The sequence below is a fragment of the Amblyomma maculatum genome, chromosome 1 (assembly GCF_055883805.1).
Source record: "Amblyomma maculatum isolate TAMU_Amacu chromosome 1, ASM5588380v1, whole genome shotgun sequence".
In the NCBI taxonomy this organism is placed as follows: domain Eukaryota; kingdom Metazoa; phylum Arthropoda; class Arachnida; order Ixodida; family Ixodidae; genus Amblyomma; species Amblyomma maculatum.
This window is the reverse complement of record NC_139344.1, coordinates 374,335,160-374,353,477: the sequence shown is the minus strand read 5'-3', so window position 1 is coordinate 374,353,477 and position 18,318 is coordinate 374,335,160. Positions and strand designations below refer to the sequence as shown.

Genomic DNA, 18,318 nt, shown 5'->3' with positions numbered 1-18,318 from the left:
ATTGATTGATTGATTGATTGATTGATTGATTGATTGATTGATTGATTGATTGATTGATTGATTGATTGATTGATTGATCGATCGATCGATCGATCGATCGATCGATTGATTGATTGATCGATCGATCGATCGATCGATTGGTGGGTTGATTGATTGGTTGTTTGGTTGACTGACTGATTGATTCATTGATTGATTGACTGGCTGATTGATTGGTTGATTTTGATTCATTAATGTTGTCGCACGGTCACCATTTCTCCGAACTAGCTGAGCGCGGACTGCTTTGTACCGGTGCTCCCATCGACCTCAACGCCGCCAGATTCTTGCTAAATGTCGTGCTACAAAACAAGCTTAGCGAAACATGTCCACGTTCCGCAGCTTGCAAAAAAAGCTCCATATTCGCCACCACGTTCCGCAGCTTGCAAAAAAAGCTCCATATTCGCCAAAGTCTGTTTCTTTATTTACCAAGTCTTCTATCCCGAATTTAGAGTAGCGCGTGAAACAACTGCAATTACTTCTATATCTATTAGTTAGCAATGAAGTATGCTTTTGAAATTACTGCATTGGAAGCGAATCTATATTTGCATATGCTGCCGATAAAATCCCCTATGGCAATGTGCCGAAAGGCGAAATATGTTTTTCGATATGTTTAATTGCTTCCGTTTTAGAGCTGCGGCTTTCGGTACTTTCGTTTTCGAAGGAGCCAGCGGACGGCTTTAGGTAAGTTAGTCGCTGCCTTGCTGATTCGCCACGCCTGACGCTCCGATGCGAGTTCCTCCTGAGCGGCTATATCCATCTGAATAAACACACCCCTACAATTGGTGGAGGTGCTGGGTGCGTTCCCATCCACCCTGGAACTTAGAAGCTGCACTTTGACCTCTGCTTCCACCCTGCCGGACGAGACCACCTCGACATCGGCGCCCATACCAACCACGGTACTGTGTTCTGGCGTTCTACGGCAGCATGATCCATGCCTCTTCAGTGGCACGGCTGACCAAGACGTCGACGACTGGTTGTCGGCGTATGAACGTGTCAGCAGTTATAACAGATGGGACGACACTATCAAGCTAAGTAACGTAATCTTTTACCTGACCGACGTGGCGAACCTCTGGTTTCGCAACCATGAGGCAGACCTGCCATCTTGGTCTGCATTTAAGAAGAATTTTGTGGAAGTGTTTGGCCGTCCTGCAGTTCGCAAGCTCCGAGCAGAACAACGCTTGCGTGAGCGCACTCAGCATGCCGAAGAGTCATTCACAAGTTGTATAGAGGACATCGTTGACCTGTGCAAACGTGTCGACCCACTAATGTCCGAAGCGGCTAAGATCGGACACATCTTGAAAGGTATCTAACGCGTGTCAGATGCTCTGGATGAAAAATCCTGCCTCCGTCAGTGACGTGATTAAACTTTGTCAGAGCTACGACGAGCTTCGAAAGCAGCGCGCTTCTACCCGGCGGTCCGGTGTTAGAGACGACACCATCTCTACACTAGCACTGGGTGGTTCTACTTCATCAGAGGACAGCCCTTTGATTCAACAGATCAAAGCCTTCGTTCGCGAAGAGGTCGCCCGCCAACTATCCCTGGTACCTCAATTACAAGACACTGGTCGCCTTGTTCCTGACACGGCTCCATCCTTGGCCCCTACCATACGGCGTGTCGTGCAGGACCATATCGCTGATGTCCTTCCGCCTAGCCCTGTGCTCCCGCCCAGCCCCGTGCTGCCGCCCAGCCCTGTGCAAGCGCAAGTAATGGCACCATTGACGTACGCCCAAGTTACAGCCAGGCCGATAATGCCAACCGCACCTGTTTCCTACCAGGCCGCCCCTTCCAACCATCCTTCGCCTTTGCCTGGGTCGGCGTTCCATGTCCCTATTCCAAGGGTGCGCCAACGCTCTACGAACCCTTGGCGCACCGCAGACAACCGGCCAATCTGCTACTCTTGCGGACTGCCGGGCCATGTAGCCCGTCTTTGCCGCCAACGCCTTCCACCTTCTCGCCTTGACCCCTGGAACTACTCGTACGACGCCGACCAGCCCTCGCAGAGAACTCAACCCGGCTCCGACTTCGTTTCTCGGGACAATCAAACGTATACCTCTTGCCGATCATCTTCCCCTCGTCGCCGTTCACCATCACCGCTTCCCCGACGTTCTACCGGCGCTGTTGAGGGAAACTAACAGTCGCAGTTCCCGGAGCAAGAACTGCGCTTGGTTCGAACTCTTCAAGTCCTCCGTCTTCTCCCGCTAACCTAATACAAGTGTTCGTCGACGGTGTCGCAATACTCGCTCTTGTTGACATGGGCGCTGCCGTATCCGTCATCAGTGAATCTCTTTGCCGTCGTCTTCGCAAGGTGATCACCGCACTACCCGACTTTTCGCTTCGCACCGCTTCATCCCAGCGCATTCATCCCTCAGCAGAGTGCACGGCCCGTGTTCTCATCGAAGACGTCTTATACACCATCGAGTTTATTGTACTGGTTCACTGCTCACACGACATCGTCCTGGGCTACGATTTCCTTTCCACTCATTGTGCCATTATTGACTGCGCCCGCGCGGAAGTTGCCTTTCTTCCTGTGTGTGATACTGTCTTGTGTGACGTCCCTACCCGGTCTGTAAAACTCCTTGTCGCCAATGACACAGACATTCCTCCATTTTCTGCTTCCCTCGTTCCACTCTCCTGTGAAAGTGTTACTACTTCGACTGTCTTCTTCACACCGTCCGATGCCGCTTCACGCCATCCGTGCCTCCTGCTTCCATTTGCTGTCCTCAAGTTCGAAGAAGGTCTTAGTGCAATGTATGTATCGAATCCATTTTCGTGCCCATCCGTCCTGCTACGCGGCGAGTGTCTCGGTCGTATTGAAGAACTTGATCCTGCGCGTGTAAATACTCTTCCTACCACGCCTACTTCAGTAGACGTTAATGTTCTCAGCTCTTGTGATATAGCGACCGCTTCGACACTACCCGATGTTCTTCAACTAGCTATTGACGCAGATCTTCCACCCGCGCAACGCGATCAACTCTCTGCCCTTCTACAGAGCTTCACTTCTGCCTTCGACCTTCCTCACACTGCTCTGGGTCGCACGTCTGTCGTTACGCACACAATCGACACTGGTACAAGCGCACCTTTACGACAGCGTCCTTACCGCGTGTCGGCCTCTGAGCGCCAAGTCATTGCTGATAACGTGGACGATATGCTTCGCCGGGGCGTCATAAAGCCATCAAACAGTCCATGGGCTTCTCCGGTTGTTTTGGTCACCAAGAAAGATGGTTCCATCCGGTTTTGCGTCGATTACCGTAGGCTAAACAAGATCACGTGCAAAGACGTCTATCCTCTGCCACTAGTCGACGACGCCTTGGACTGTTTACAGGGAGCCGACCGAGTATTTCTCCTCTTTGGATTTGCGCTCTGGCTACTGGCAGGTGCCGATGGCTGACGATGACCGCTCGAAAACTGCCTTTATAACACCTGATGGCTTACACGAGTTCAACGTTATGCCCTTTGGCCTTTGCAATGCCCCGGCTACTTTCGAGCGCTTGATGGACACTGCTCTTCGTGGACTCAAGTGGCAGACCTATCTTTGTTATCTGGACGACATCGTAGTTTTTTCTACCGACTTTTCTTCTCACCTTCTCCGCCTAAAGGATGTCCTCACGTGTCTCGCCGACGCTGGGCTTCAGTTGAATTTGAAGAAGTGCCACTTTGCCGCTCGAAAACTCACAATTTTAGGTCACGTAGTTTCTAAGGACGGCATTCTTCCCGACCCCACCAAACTTCGCGCAGTTGCAGTTTCCGAAGCCAACCTCCCTGAAGCAGCTCCGGAGCTTTATCGGCCTCTGCTCCTACTTTCGACGTTTCATCTTGAACTTCGCCTCTATCATCGCTCCTCTGACCATACATGGCAGTAATTGAATTACAGTAATTAAATTACTGTAATTTAATTACTTTTCTCGATAATTTGTAATGTAATGAATTTCTTTTTCAGGTTGGTAATTTATTAACGTAATGAATTACTTTTTGGTAGTAATTTCGCAGCAAAAGTGATCAAATCCTTTCGAAATTACTTTTACTAAAATGCGCCACTACTCCTTCAATAGACGACGAAGTAGAGTGCCGCGAAAGCAGGAACGGCGTGCGGCAAGCGAAGCCAGCGTAACGGATCGGCAAAGGGGGACAGAGTTGTGCAGAACAGTGCGTCTGAGACCTCAACCACTCTCCAAGCAGCAGGATACAAGATTTCAAGGGAATGCTAGAGAGATGGTGCAAGAAGGCTGCAGCTGAAAACTAGTTTGGAGCGCGGCGTACCGACACTCCCTGTTGCGTCGGCTAGGGCACAGTGGTGCCTGGTTACACTCAACACCACGGGGCGAAGGAGAATTGGGGTTGGGGGAGATAGGCGGAAGGGTCCATGACGTGAGGCACCGTGGCTTGAGCATTACTGAGCAGTGAGCACAAATGTGCCGACATCGATTCTTGGGACTGCGGAAGCAATAAATAACCTAGCTTCTCGGGCGCTTCAAATGGCGGAGACAGCTCCGGGCCAGCAAGATGCTGGGTTCGCCGGTCAATTCAGGACCGGTCGACTGTTTTTTTTTTCTTTTTTTTTTTTTGCGGTAGTCTTGTTTTTGTAATGGCACGTACTGTAGGAGAGAAAGAAGGAATAGCTCTCTGGGACGGAATTTGGCGGGAAGACGAAAGAATGTGGGTGCTTCGCGTCTGGAGAACAAGTTGTTTTGCTTACTAGCTTTGCTTAGTTTTTGCATGGGAAACTAGAAAGTAATTTAATTACTCAGTAGAAGTAATTGTAATGTAATTTCATTACTTTATGGGCGCAGTAATGAGTAATGTAATTTAATTCCTTTTCAAAAGTAATTTTGCCATGTATCCTCTGACCCACATATATATATATAAAGAGCACTGCAGAATCTACATTTGAATAATGCAAAAGCACGTAAGCTGCTGTTGGTTGCTTCTAGTTGCTTTATTCACTTCTTTTTTACCCATTTCAGTCTTTGGTACTTTCAAATAACGCGCAAATCCCTTCCTATGCCCTTTTTCGGTTCTACTTCCAGTTGCGTGACGTCACATCCTCTACGTCACATTAATTCACTTCTTGTTTACCCATTTTAGTCTTCGGTACTTTCAAATTGTGCGCCAATTCCTTCATATGCCGTTTTTCGGCTCTACTTCCGGTTGCATGACGTCACATCCTTGACGGCACCTTAATTGACTGATTTAAATAACTACTTTAGTAGTTGATCCCCTTCATGGATCACTGCCTTGTCGTGGCGGAGGGGCTTGCGAAACTCGATGAAGTCGTGAGCTCTGCTGTGTAGGGCCACCCAAGATAGACAGGTCACGGCAGAAAGTTCTGACAAAATGTGATTCACTGGAGAAGGTAATGGCAACCCACTCCAGTATTTCCTGCCAAGAAAACCCTATGGCCAGTCACAATACCATTATCGATATGGCGCCGGAAGATGAGCCCCCCAGGTTGGAAGGCGTCCCACATGTCACTGGGGATGAACAAAGGGCGATTCCTAGTAGCTCCAGGACGAATGAAGCGGCTGGGCTAAAGCCAAAAGGACGCTCAGTTGTGGATGTGTCGGGAAGCGACCGGAAAGTCCGATGTTGCAAGGAGATATATCACATAGCAACATGGAATGTAAGATCTATGACGCAAGGTAAACTGGATATCGTCAAGCGAGAAATGGACAGATTGAACATTGATATCTTGGGTATCAGCGAGCTCAAGTGGACCGGAATGGGAGAATTTAACTCCGGCGACCATTATGTCTTTTATTGTGGGCACGAATCCAAGAGAAGGAATGGGGTCGCTCTCATAGTAAACAGAAGAATGGGCAAAGCAGTGCTAGGGTACAACCCCAAAAACGACCGAATGATTTCACTTCGGATCCAAGGTCACCCTTTCAACATAACAGTTATCCAAGTCTATGCACCGACCACTGCTGCTGAAGAAGCTGACGTTGAGAGATTTTATGCGGACCTACAATGCCTTTTAGACCGCACCCCATCATCAGACGTCGTTTTTCTCATAGGAGACTGGAATGCTAAGGTCGGGAGTGAAGAAATATCCGGAATTACAGGCAAGTTCGGTCTTGGTGAGCCAAATGAAGCTGGGCAGAGGCTAGTAGAGTTCTGTCAAGAAAACAACCTGACCATAGCGAATACTCATTTTCAACAGCACAAGAGGCGCCTGTACACATGGATTTCACCGGACGGTCTGTACAGGAATCAGATCGATTATATTATTTGCCGGCAGAGATGGAGAAGCACTATACAAGCAGTAAAAACAAGGCCTGGGGCCGATTGTGGCACCGATCATCAGCTTCTTGTTGCCAAAATTAAGCTTCGATTGAGGAAAACGCAGAAAACTAGAAGGCCTTTCAGGTATGATCTGGATCAGATTCCATTAGAATATGCTGTGGAAGTGAGGAATCGATTTCAAGAATTAGATCTAGAAGACAAAGAGCCCGAAGAGATGTGGACTGATGTTCGTGATATAATACAAGAAGTTGCTACTAAGGTAGTTCCAAAGCAAAAGAAATGCAAAAAAAGCAAACTGGTTATCTGAAGAGGCTTTGCAATTAGCTGAGGAAAGGAGGATGGCAAAAGGTATGGGGGAAAGAGAAAGATACAAGGTTCTCAATGCGGATTTTCAGAAAATAGCAAGGAGAGATAAGAATGCCTTCCTGAACATACAGTGTCAAGCAGTTGAGGACAACAGCTAATTAAGGAACACAAGAGCTCTGTATAAGACAATCAAAGATATCAAAGGAAGCTTCTGTGCTAAGCTGGGCGTGATAAAGGACAAACGAGGCAAGGACCTCACTGAAGCCTCAGAGATAAAGAAGAGGTGGCAGAAATACACAGAAGAACTGTACAAGAAGGACCCGGATGTGCAAACCCAACATAGGACGGTTGTGATTACTGATCTCGAGCCGGGCATCCTGAAGGGTGAAGTTGAATGGGCCTTAGCCAGCCTTGCTAAGAACAAAGCTAGCGGAATTGATGGTATTCCAGCTGAGTTGCTTCAAAACCTCAACCACGACGCTGTTAACACACTGCATACATTATGTCAAAAGATTTGGACAACCTTGCAGTGGCCACAGGATTGGAAGAGGTCATTTTACATCCCCATTCCAAAGAAAGGCAGTGCCAAAGATTGTTCCAACTACCGCACGATCGCGCTTATTTCGCATGCTAGCAAGGTGATGTTAAAAATCCTGCAAGGTAGGCTGCAGCAGTATGTAGATCGGGAGCTTCCGGACGTGCAAGCTGGGTTTCGCAAGGGCAGAGGAACTAGAGACCAAATTGCCAACCTTCGCTGGATCATGGAAAAAGCAAGAGAGTTCCAGAAACCCATTTACTTCTGCTTTATTGATTATGCGAAAGCGTTTGACTGCGTAGATCACAGCAGATTGTGGCAAGCTCTCCAAGAGATGGGAGTTCCAATTCACCTCATCTGTCTCCTCAGGAACCTTTATGAAGGGCAAGAGGCCACAGTCAGAACTGGGCATGGTCTTACTGATTGGTTTCCGATTGAGAAAGGGGTGAGGCAAGGCTGCATACTGTCGCCCTGCCTATTTAACCTATATGCAGAGTGCATCATGAGGAAGGCCGGTCTGGACGAGTCTTCAGCTGGAGTGAAGATTGCTGGAAAACGTATCAACAACCCTAGATATGCGGATGATACCACTTTAATGGCAGAAAGTGAAGTGGAACTCAAGAGACTTCTGATGCGCGTACAAGAAGAGAGTGAGAAGTTTGGGCTTAAACTGAACATTAAAAAGACGAAGATCATGGCGTCTTGCCCTATCAAGTCCTGGAGCATCAATGGACAAGAAGTGGAAGCTGTGACAGATTTTCTGTTCTTGAGCGCCAAGATTACCTCGGAAAGAGACTGCAGCCATGAAATTAGGAGACGCCTGCTTCTGGGAAAGAGAGCAATGGTTAGCCTTGACCGCCTAGTAAAGAGCAGAGACATTAGTCTGCCAACCAAGATCCGTATAACCCGTGCTATGGTCTTTCCAGTTGTGATGTATGGATGCGAGAGTTGGACTGTGAAAAAGGCTGACCGCCGAAGAATTGACGCGTTTGAATTGTGGTGCTGGCGAAGACTCTTAAGAGTTCCTTGGACTGTCAGAAGATCAAATCAGTCGATATTGTCGACCATAAACCCTGACTGCTCATTGGAGGGTCAAATTCTAAAGTTAAAGCTCAGCTACTTTGGTCATCTGATGAGAAGAGAGGAGTCGCTGGAGAAAGATTTGATGTTGGGAAAGGTTGAGGGTCGCCGGAGAAGGGGTAGGCAGCGAACGCGATGGTTAGATGGCATTCTTGAGGCATTGCAGATGAAGCTATGTGATGTTAAGAAGATAGTGAGAGACCGGAAAGCGTGGCGTGACATGGTCCATAGGGTCACGAAGAGTCGGACACGACTGAACGCCTGAACTGAACTGAACTAGTAGTTGATACATTCAAGTGTGGCGCCAAGCCACTGGCTAATGAGACCATTTTCGCCTCTACTTTAACATTTTTGTCTGTAATTAATTGCCTAATTAACTTATAGTCCTAATTATATTTCGGACACATTACACCAGCCTCTATCGATTGACACCAGTGATTAACCTCTGCCACTCCTCAATTACTCACAACTTCTGCGGACATCTTTTAAATGTTTTGTCTGTAATTAATCACCTAATTCACTTATTTGCCTAAATATTTTTTCGGCAACAACATGACGTCACCCTCTATCGATTGACACCACTCATTAGCCTCTACCACTTCTCAATTACTCACAACTGCTGCTGATACGATTTTGCTGACGCGGCCTGCTTTCGCATGCTTTCGCATTAAAAAAAAAAAAACACAGCTTGGTTGGCAGCTTCCACTGTGTGATGTATCCATCATGCTATAGGGATTGGACATGCGACGTTTCTGCTCCTTGCAGCGCCGACTCCGACCGTGGTGGTGGTGCCCCAGCAGACGATGGCCTCCACACCCATGCGCATGCGCTGTCCGCACTGTGGCGCTGACATCATGACGCAGACATCGAAGCAGATCGGTCTCTGCTCATACGTCATGATCGGCGTGTGCTGCTTCTTCTGGTAAGTCTGCATGTGCTCAGACGCGTGCCCTCTGAAAACAGTTTTATGACAATTGTAACTGTCGATTTGCAGCGCCCGTAACATCACTGGAGCTCACTACCCCCCATGCTAATGTGTTGGCAAATATGTTAGCGACGTCTGCCTCTGCTTTTCTGCCATAATTTCTTGTGCAATAAGGTAAACTTTCTTCAAGGCAGAGAGGCTTGCTAAGAAGGAAGCGGTTTCAAAGTTTCAAGCCCTACACCGCCGCTGCGTATGGCCAGCGTCCGTGCCTTCATCTATGGAGGGACTTGGCTGTTCGAGCTTAAAGAGCCGACGTGGAATCCTTATGTCTACCCAAAGCTGAGCTCAGCAGCCAAACACTCGGTAATCTATGTGTGGCTTCAATACTGCCCAAGCGTGCGATTAGCACCAAACGGCACTATATTGAGAAGCTGCAATTTTATCTTTGAAAACATGAACTCTTCGATATAGCGCAGTTATATGGAGTTAAAGCAGGTTACGCCCTGTAAACGAGCCAACCAATCAGCTATTTTTGAGTTTTACCGTGTTCTCTGCCATCAAGCCGAGCCATGTACAGCTACTGGTCACATTTCCTCGCCCACTTCTATCGCGCTAATGCCTCTGGCCAACCCTCTATGTAAGAGAAAGTGCTAACGTACGGGATAACTCACCTGGTGTTCACCCGATTTCTAAAAACTGCATTCGCTGTGTTTGGCTCCTTAGGCAACTTGAACATTACGCCCCTTCCTTTTTTTTTCTTTTTTCACAAGAGCGTAAGCTTATACCATGCTGATTTTATATAATGTGTACTCTTCTGGACGATACCCTTTTTTTTTTTTTTTGCTTTTAAAAAAGTTGCGTGCGTGTGAGCAAATTTGGGTGGCGTGAATGGTTTCATCGCCATCCGCCCCATATGATGTGTGGCGTTCAAGTGTTAAAATAAAAGTAAATTGTTTTGTAGGAAAGGAAAGGCTCAGCAATTGTCACACCTCTCAATGAACACTTGAATCGCGCCATATCAGATCAAAATTAGAATGTGCATCTCCCATCTGGTCTCCGAAACGAGCATATCTCTGTAATTCAATTGAAGCAGTTCAAAACCCAGCAACTAGATTCATTCAGTCATCGTATTCCTTTGATATCAGCGTATCATCCTTAAAATCCCAGTCCAACCTACCTACCCTTGCTCATCGTCGCTACATTGCTAGTTTATGTTTGTTTCTCTTTTTTTTTATTCCTAGCTGCGACAGGAACCTTACATCTGCGCACCCCCACCACGTATCTCCCTCCGCACCGGTCATCCGCAGCAAGTGCCACGACCTCGCGCCCGCACCATTACATTTTCTTCATCATTCTTCCCCCGGACTGCCAACGAATGTAACGGCCTTCCCCGAGAACTTGCTGCTATCACATGCCCATCTTTATTTTCTGAAAGATTCGCGCGTGTACTTACTCAATGAAAATCTTATATTTGTATAACTTACTTACAAATATATGTTACCTACTCTGTTTTTCATTTCTGTGCGCCCCACCCCTTACGTAATACCCTCTAATGAGGCTCTTTGAGTTATTCAAGTGAACTGAAGTGAACTGAAGTGAACAAAGAGGGGCTATACTGGAGAGCTCCGGAATAATTTGGACAACCCGGGAATCTTTAACGTGCACTAAAATCACGCAAAACACAGATATCTTTGCATGTTGCATCTACGAAACGCGGTTGCCGTGGTCTCAACTGAGGAAGCATAGTGCGTGATGAACGGAGAACGAGGATAGCACAAGACTGGCGTTAACTTTCAACCCAGCGTTTATTGCTGGCTGTCTGTAGCGCTTTCAAGAAAAGAGCTTGTATATATATATATATATATATATATATATATATATATATATCCCTCTTTCTCTTTCTCTTCTTAACTGAATCATACGCATATATATACGCGCCTGTTTCTACAATAAACGATGTGTTGAAGGCTTGCGCCAGGCCTGTGTTGCTCTCGTTCTTCGTTCTTCCCGCTCTAACTTAATATGATTTAGCAACCTGCCCAAGCATTGCCATCTCTTACGCTAGACAAGTAGAATTACGATATGTTTCCCCAAGATGTCCGGCGTGGAGCACAGGTTTGCTACTTCTTGTGTCACTCAGATCTTTACTCACGTCAAGTCAGAGAAAAGGTTAAGTAAGTCATTGTAAGGTACTGATAAGTTGTCATGCTTCTGTATCCAGCACCAGTATAGCTCCTGCGCAATGAAGTCCTTAAAAGAATTTCAGGCATGTTACATCGGCCAGATACGGCGGCTAAGGATTATTGCGTTAATGACGTATATTTTGAATGGAACGAAAAATAGTGGAATTATTTTGGGACTTTCATCTGCAAAGAACACTGAAGAAGTACTTTGTATTGAATGCTCACAGTGTGCGGTACCTAATAGCCACCCAACATGACCATGAACCATTTAACATGATTTTGCTCCTTGGACTGCACAGCCTGTGGAAAACGCGTACGTTGGATCGGAATGCTGAGCCTCTCGTTTTCCCCAGTACTCATTTCGGCCAGATGGTGCACCAGCTGAAAGACACTTACGAAGATAGTGAGACTATCAACCGGACTGGCTACCATTATAGACGTGTTGTCTTTTCTTGCCACCGTTTTAGTGAGCTTGTGCTAAGACGTATTGTATTTGTGTGGTGTTGTATGGTACATTTGAATTGGACTTGTTCAGCTGCAAGCTGATTACATTGTAAATAATGTATATAGCTCTTCCCTTTATTTAAATGCGTGTAATAAATACTCTGATGAAAAGAAGAAAAGAATAGTGGACTAGTGGTTTGCGCGCTCGGCTGGGGGTCGGATGGAGAGTGGTTTTATTCCGAGTGGAGACTTTTTTTTTTTTTTCTTATAGCCACCCTTTGTTCTCTGGATCCTTTGAATGCCACTTGGTAGCCCACGCTGACCATTGCCCTAGGTGGCGTAGTCAAGTTTAGGCCTCAAAAGAATCCTGTATAGGTGGCCTATTAGAATAAATCCATCTGGGCGCTGACAACTTAGCGCAGACAAGTATTTCTGGTGGTTCAAACTTTTATTTATCAAACAATATTCAAGCAATTTCATTACCTATTGTCTGTAGCAGTGTGACTGCGCTAAAGTGTATTCGATGTACGACCCAATTATTTCCGATATCAAGAATCGGGGCCAGTTAACGGCTGCATGGCCGTTTAAAGCAAAGAGAGTTGTAGTCTCTTCCTATATTATTGCGAAATCAATACTACGACAGCCAAAGCGAGACCTCGAGTGGCCGCAGCTACGCCGTGAAGAGGCGTATAGCTACGGTCTCCTCATAAAAAAAAAAATTGGCCTGCCATGAGATTTGAATTCATGTTACCACTATACTACCGGCAGGAGCTGCCAACTCGGATGGCTCCTTTTATACTGGAAGGTGATATCAGAATCAGCCTGCCAGAACAGTTCGCATTCTCGTTACGCCTACGACACGCAGGCACGTCCATACAGCTTGGTTGAAATGTGACTTTATATGTGGGCTGGTAACTTACGCTCTCGCGTCATACCCTTAAGGAAATGTCCCCTATAATATAGGGGACATGTAGCGGGCAAAAGAAGCTTCCGCCATTGCTTTCGAAATTCAACTAGGGTTAACCAGAGCTAAACCACAACCAACTTATTAACAGAGCGTATGTCAACTGTCAACGGCAAATGTTTGCGACTGCGCAGCTTCCCCTGCTTCTGGATACCCCTCGTGTGTGACGCCTGGAAAGACACCGCCCACACCTGCCCCAACTGCAACGTGAGGCTGGGTGAGCGCCGGATGCTCTGAACGGGATACCTGAGCTGCCAAGGCACGCGGGCAGGACGTGTCTCGCTGTGGCGGAGGAGGAGAGTAAGAGTGCTACGTGCGCGTCTCCTGCTGCATGCTCGCGTCAAGTGTCGTGGATGACGGGGCCTTTTGGCATTCCACGTGACTCCCGTTCGTCGCCGGCCACTGCCAGTGTGAACAGACTGTGTCGTCTGCTGTTTGTGTGTAGCTCAATCGAACCGCGCCTACAGGTAAAGGAAATCGCTTGTAGAACGAGCGGTTGGCGCTGATCTGTAATGTCACACGGAGAAATAAGATAAAACATGTGAAAGCGAAGTTGAATTTTCTTTTCTTTCTGCGGCTCTGTTTACGAACTGTCTCACGGCGCATAGCTGTGTAGCGCACGTAGTTCGATACGAACGGGTGTCATGCACTTAGAGATCTCATTGTAACTTACCCGAACGGTATGAAGGTATGAAGTGAATGTTGCCGGTTTTGTGAAAGAAAGTAGTCTCGTCGGCACTGACCACTTAAAAGAGTTATGCCCATCTAAACGCACCGGAGTCCCCGTTCGAAACTCCCCGATTTGTTCAAGAAAGTTTGACTTTTTGTCGATGTTAAAAGAAAATATCTGGCAGTACTTCTAGCTAGCTCGTTTTTTCGGCGCCTGTAGCTTCCCTTTAAATTTCATGATCGACTACACACCTGTGTCTCATTGAAACGTTCGCAAAAAGACGAGTTTTCTGTATGTTTTTCCGAGAAACTTGTAAACGTGTTTTTTTTTTATTGACCCGCAACCAAAACAAAAATAAAAATAATGGCGGTACTATGCATTTAATATTCTGGTTCGTAAGTTTAGAGCAAAAAGCAGCATTTTTAACTTCCTCTAGTAAACTTTAAGGTATTTTATCGTACTTCATTTATTTACATCTCCAAACTAAAATATAAAGAAAATAGTTTAACGCAAAAAAGATTCCAAAGGTGTGAACTGCTAAGTTTAACTGCATATTCAACTGGCAAATTTCAAGCTGCTTGTCGTGTAAAAATGGAGAATATTGCTTTTTAGACAGGCAACGTTTACTGGCATATCGTACAACTATATTTACCTCTCGCCAAAAAAAAAAAAAAGAAAAAAAAAAAAAACAAGTTGAAAGACCTCACCATCGTAGCTGCCGCTTAAAAAGGGCAGCCCGTTGGCGGCGCTGTTAGAGGCGCTCCTCCCATAAATAGGTGAAATGCGCCGATCAGATTCCGGTGCAAGTTGTTAGAATCAAATGTAGACCGAGGCTGGTGAAACTATTTATAAGTGCTCAATTCTGGAAAGTCCGAAAAAACATTTCGATCAACTGACATGCTTTTAAACTCGATGATCGCAGGACAAACTGTGAGTCGAACTTTTGGTTTATTTGAACTGAGGCTTGCTCCGCGGGTTCCGTCAACATCACACGTACTGAGGAGGAGAACACAATCGTTGCCCTCTAATTCCAATATATGCGAATATCGAACAAAGACTCGCTCGTCTCCTGTTTCTAGTCATCAAGATTGGACTGCATTGCACGCCATCGCTCGTACCGTGGTCGCCAGCACGCAGAAGCATCGTCGGAGGGCGCGCAACCTTCGCATAGACACGGAGCGGATCTTTGTCGTTTTCGAAGCTCTGTGCGGCATATGGTCGCTGCACGCCGCTGTGCCGGCGTCTCTCCGAAACGCTGCATTCAATTTCCAGATGTTTCGTATCACAGGCCGCTCGTTCAGAGAAAAAAAAGCATCGCGGAGAACGATCCAGGAATCTCCACGCCAGCAGCTGGATTTCACGCACCGATGGCTTCACAGGAACCACAGTCTATCGAGAGCATCCATATTGCGTCTTGAATTCAGTCATCACAGTGACTGCGCTCCGCCAACTTTAAAGTAGTTCATCTTAAAACGGCGCACATACAAAACGAAGGCAGACAGCAGAGAACAACACGGACAGGAGCGCCATGTAGTCCTGCGGCCTATGCAGTCTGTACAGTCGACGTCTCCTCGACATTAAATACCCGCAAGAAGTATATGTCACTTTATTTGAATATTCGTTTTATTCGATTTAAATAACGACTAAAAAGGCCGCTTTCAAGGCGGTAGTTTCGTTCTAAGCGCAGTGGACGTGTACGCGACGTTCACTACGAAAAGTGAACCTGAAAAAGTTTTACATCCCCCCCCCCCCCCCCCGCTCCCCTCCTTCCTTCTACGCCTCTGCTCTGTTCATCCTTTATTGTATTCGCACAGTGAAGACACGGGGCAATAAAACTTCACGTCGCCGCTCTGAGCACTTTTATGCCTCCTCACACGCTGGCGAAAAGGGGATGCGGAAAAAGGGAAGGAAAACACCGTTTCATTACGACAGTGCCGACATGTGCGGCTTCGTGAAAAGCTTTTGAAAACGGCCGTCGTAAACGAGGAACAGTCTCATTTTGTGCTAATATTGTATTTAGAAGTGCAAATGAAGCACTCGATGCTTAAGCGGTCGCAAGACTCTACGTGTCTGAACTCAACTTTTGCGGCGTGACATACGATTATGGGGACTCAATTTTTGCACGTTATGAGGAGGTGTGTGTGTGTGTATGGGGGGGGGGGGGGGGATATCCCCCGTCAACAAGGGCGACGTAGAACCTACGTCACGGCTACGTATTGTCATTCTGGTCCTTCTTGCCCTCTCAGCATGCTTGTTTTTTTTTTTTTTTTCTTCTACCTTTTTTCCCCGCCTCTCTGATGAATGGTTGGGGTGAATGGGGGAGTGGCGGATCCTTGCCCTCAGCATACTTTTTTTTTATTTATTTTTTTTTTGTCTAGCCTTAAGAGGCGGCGAATTTGGGCGGCCGTTGACACAGAGGTATCTCTTGTTTCAGAATCTCGGCTTGACGAGCTGCCATTGTAAATGAAAACCGGAAAATTTTGCCAATTTAGTAAATAAGCCCGTATAGGCGTGGCTCCTCCTCGAGCTGCGCTCGCTGCTCGATTTCTACGACTGCGCTCCGCGCGTAGTACAATATACATGGTAGCTCACTATTGGAAGGAAACGATACGTTTGCGCAAAAAGATTATTCCTTTTTTTTTTCTCTAATAAAGTAAAAAATTACTTTTGGGCATTACATATGCTAAAAGGAATTCTAGTAAGTAGAACAAAAAAATATTAATTAGACTAAGACCAAGGCTTTCGGCTGCCGTCAAGCCAATCCGTTTTATCAACGAAAGGAGTTGTTTCGTGATTCTCGTCCTCAACGGCGCTGCAACAGCTTGCGAAAAGAACGCCACGTCTGCTCGACTCAGTACCCAGACGGCCATTGATACACGATGGACGTCCTTTTTCGGAGGTTCGGACGTCCAACGGAAATCCATTTCTGTTCGACATACGTACTGCGGACATCCGTCGGACTATCGTATGTGACTCCGGATCATGTCCCACGCACATCCAACAGAACTTGAAGGTCGACATTCAGATGTTTCCCGGAACTTGCTCGCAGGGTCCCTATTGGTGTAAAAATTGCCAATAACATTAGTGTAAAGCTCAGCAAGCATGTGTCACGGAAATTTCAGTTACATACTAGTGCTCAATGCCTTTGACATGAATGAGTAAAGCAGACAACAGAATATGCAACAGGTGTTTAAGTTTCCTGTTTTCTGCTGTACTTTCATTAACACAACGAAGCACTGAGCAGCGGCGTGCAATCAGCTCGGCCGCCGAGTTCGCACGTCCCTCGGGCGTCGTGTGCTGTCTGGGTAAAATCTGTCCAGGGTTCTTTTAAAGCATATTTCAATGTAGATTCCAATGAAATTGAAAGCGGACCAGCGAAAACAAAATGAACGACGAAATAAAATATTTGTTCGCGTTTGAATCCGCGTATGAGAGCGAAAAGTCTGGGCCTAAGTAGTGGAGAGGAGGGGCAGGTCATGCGGTGGCTGTCAAGGAAATAATGTAAAAATTAAAATACCAATGACTCAGCGAAGAGCAAGTCAACGTTCCCTAGTGGTTTTTCAGCAAATTTGAGCGAAGAAACTTTACTGAGAAATGAAATGCATGAAAGCCTACCAGAAAATATGAATAGAGGGTAACGTAATGCTAACGCATTCACTGCTCCCTTTTTGTTTCTTTTTTAATTCTTTCTTTGTCACCAGGCTTCCCACCACGAGCAAGCGGAATAAACTTTTGCCTAGCAAAGGCACCTGCCTTCTTACAGCTTACACATTCTGCGCGTTCAAATCAGTGGAATAAGGATGCGCTATCAACAACAATAACGGAAGTGAGCTTTTCAGCGCGCTCAGAACCACCGAAACCTCTCCCTCGGTAACTACGCACGCACACACACACACGCACGCAAATAGAAGAAATACATTGGAGCAATGATTGCGCAGCCGTCGTGCACGGTTCCGGTTCCTCCTGTACGCCGGGCGCCCATCACTCCCCTATTCAGCCACCTGGTCTTAGAAAGACGGTAGAAAACAAAAAGGTAAAAAGAATTAAGAAGGGTTTAATGCTGCTGAACGAAAATGAAGCGAAAGCATCTTCTTCTTCGTCTTCTTCTTCTTCGTTTTTTTTTTCTTTTTTTCGTCTTAGTTTTCTTCGTTTTCTCCTTCTTCTGACGTCACTCCACCTGTTAGGCGCAGCGCCGGCTCGGGGACCACGGACGCGGACACCGACGCGGCAAGCAGCGACGAGCGGTTAGACTTGGCATAGTATTGCTTTCGCAATAAAACAAAGCCTGCTGAGATGGCAAGGAGAACCAGGATGTACTACGTCGCCCTTTTTGCCATGAGATCTTCTCCGTCCAATGCGCAAAAATTCAGACCCCTTGATGTTGAAGGGGAAGATATTTATGCAGATCCTGGGCGCGCAATCACGCGATAGAAAAGTGACGTAGGATCAACGTCACTGCTGCACGTGCTCTCCAGTGTTCTTTATAAATATATATATATATATATATATATATATATATATATATATATATATATATATATATATATATATATATATATATATATATATATATATATTACTACAGGAATGAGAGGATGGCTGCAAGATGTCTTTCAAGTCCTGTGCGCGGGAAGAATGAAAGCAGGCGCTTGGCCGTCCGAGCGCAGCCTCGAGCTGGGGGACGGAGAGCGCTAGCCGTCCTTCAAGCAAACCACACAGCAGCATGCTTGCTTGCTTTTTTTTTTCTCTTAGAAGGGCGGAATCCTTCTTTTTGATTATTTGTAACAAACCACTACCAGCACCCGACACATGGGCGTGGCGCACAAGTCGCCATGCCTTTAACGTTTCCAAAGTTTCACCGTCACGGTTAACGGCTTTTCCTTTAGTGCACTAAACGACGTGATGCGACAGATCTCCGTCAGCAGTATTAGTTG

The 18,318-nt window shown here is 46.5% G+C and overlaps 2 protein-coding genes across 4 annotated transcripts in view; one reads left to right on the top strand and one right to left on the bottom strand.

The window, feature by feature from the left end:
• LOC146208273 (lipopolysaccharide-induced tumor necrosis factor-alpha factor-like) overlaps positions 1 to 13,266 on the top strand; it is a 17,811-nt gene extending 4,545 nt beyond the window's left edge. For both annotated transcript variants that reach the window (XM_084592414.1, XM_084592412.1), the window contains exons 2-3: positions 8,964 to 9,120; positions 12,849 to 13,266. In XM_084592414.1, coding sequence (XP_084448540.1) covers positions 8,964 to 9,120; positions 12,849 to 12,951 — 260 coding nt within the window. In that variant the 3' untranslated portion in view covers positions 12,952 to 13,266. The remainder of the gene's footprint in view (positions 1 to 8,963; positions 9,121 to 12,848) is intronic.
• Positions 1 to 18,318, bottom strand: part of LOC146208271 (sodium-dependent nutrient amino acid transporter 1-like) — a 140,450-nt gene that overhangs the window by 78,148 nt on the left and 43,984 nt on the right. The gene's annotated exons all lie outside the window — the stretch shown is intronic.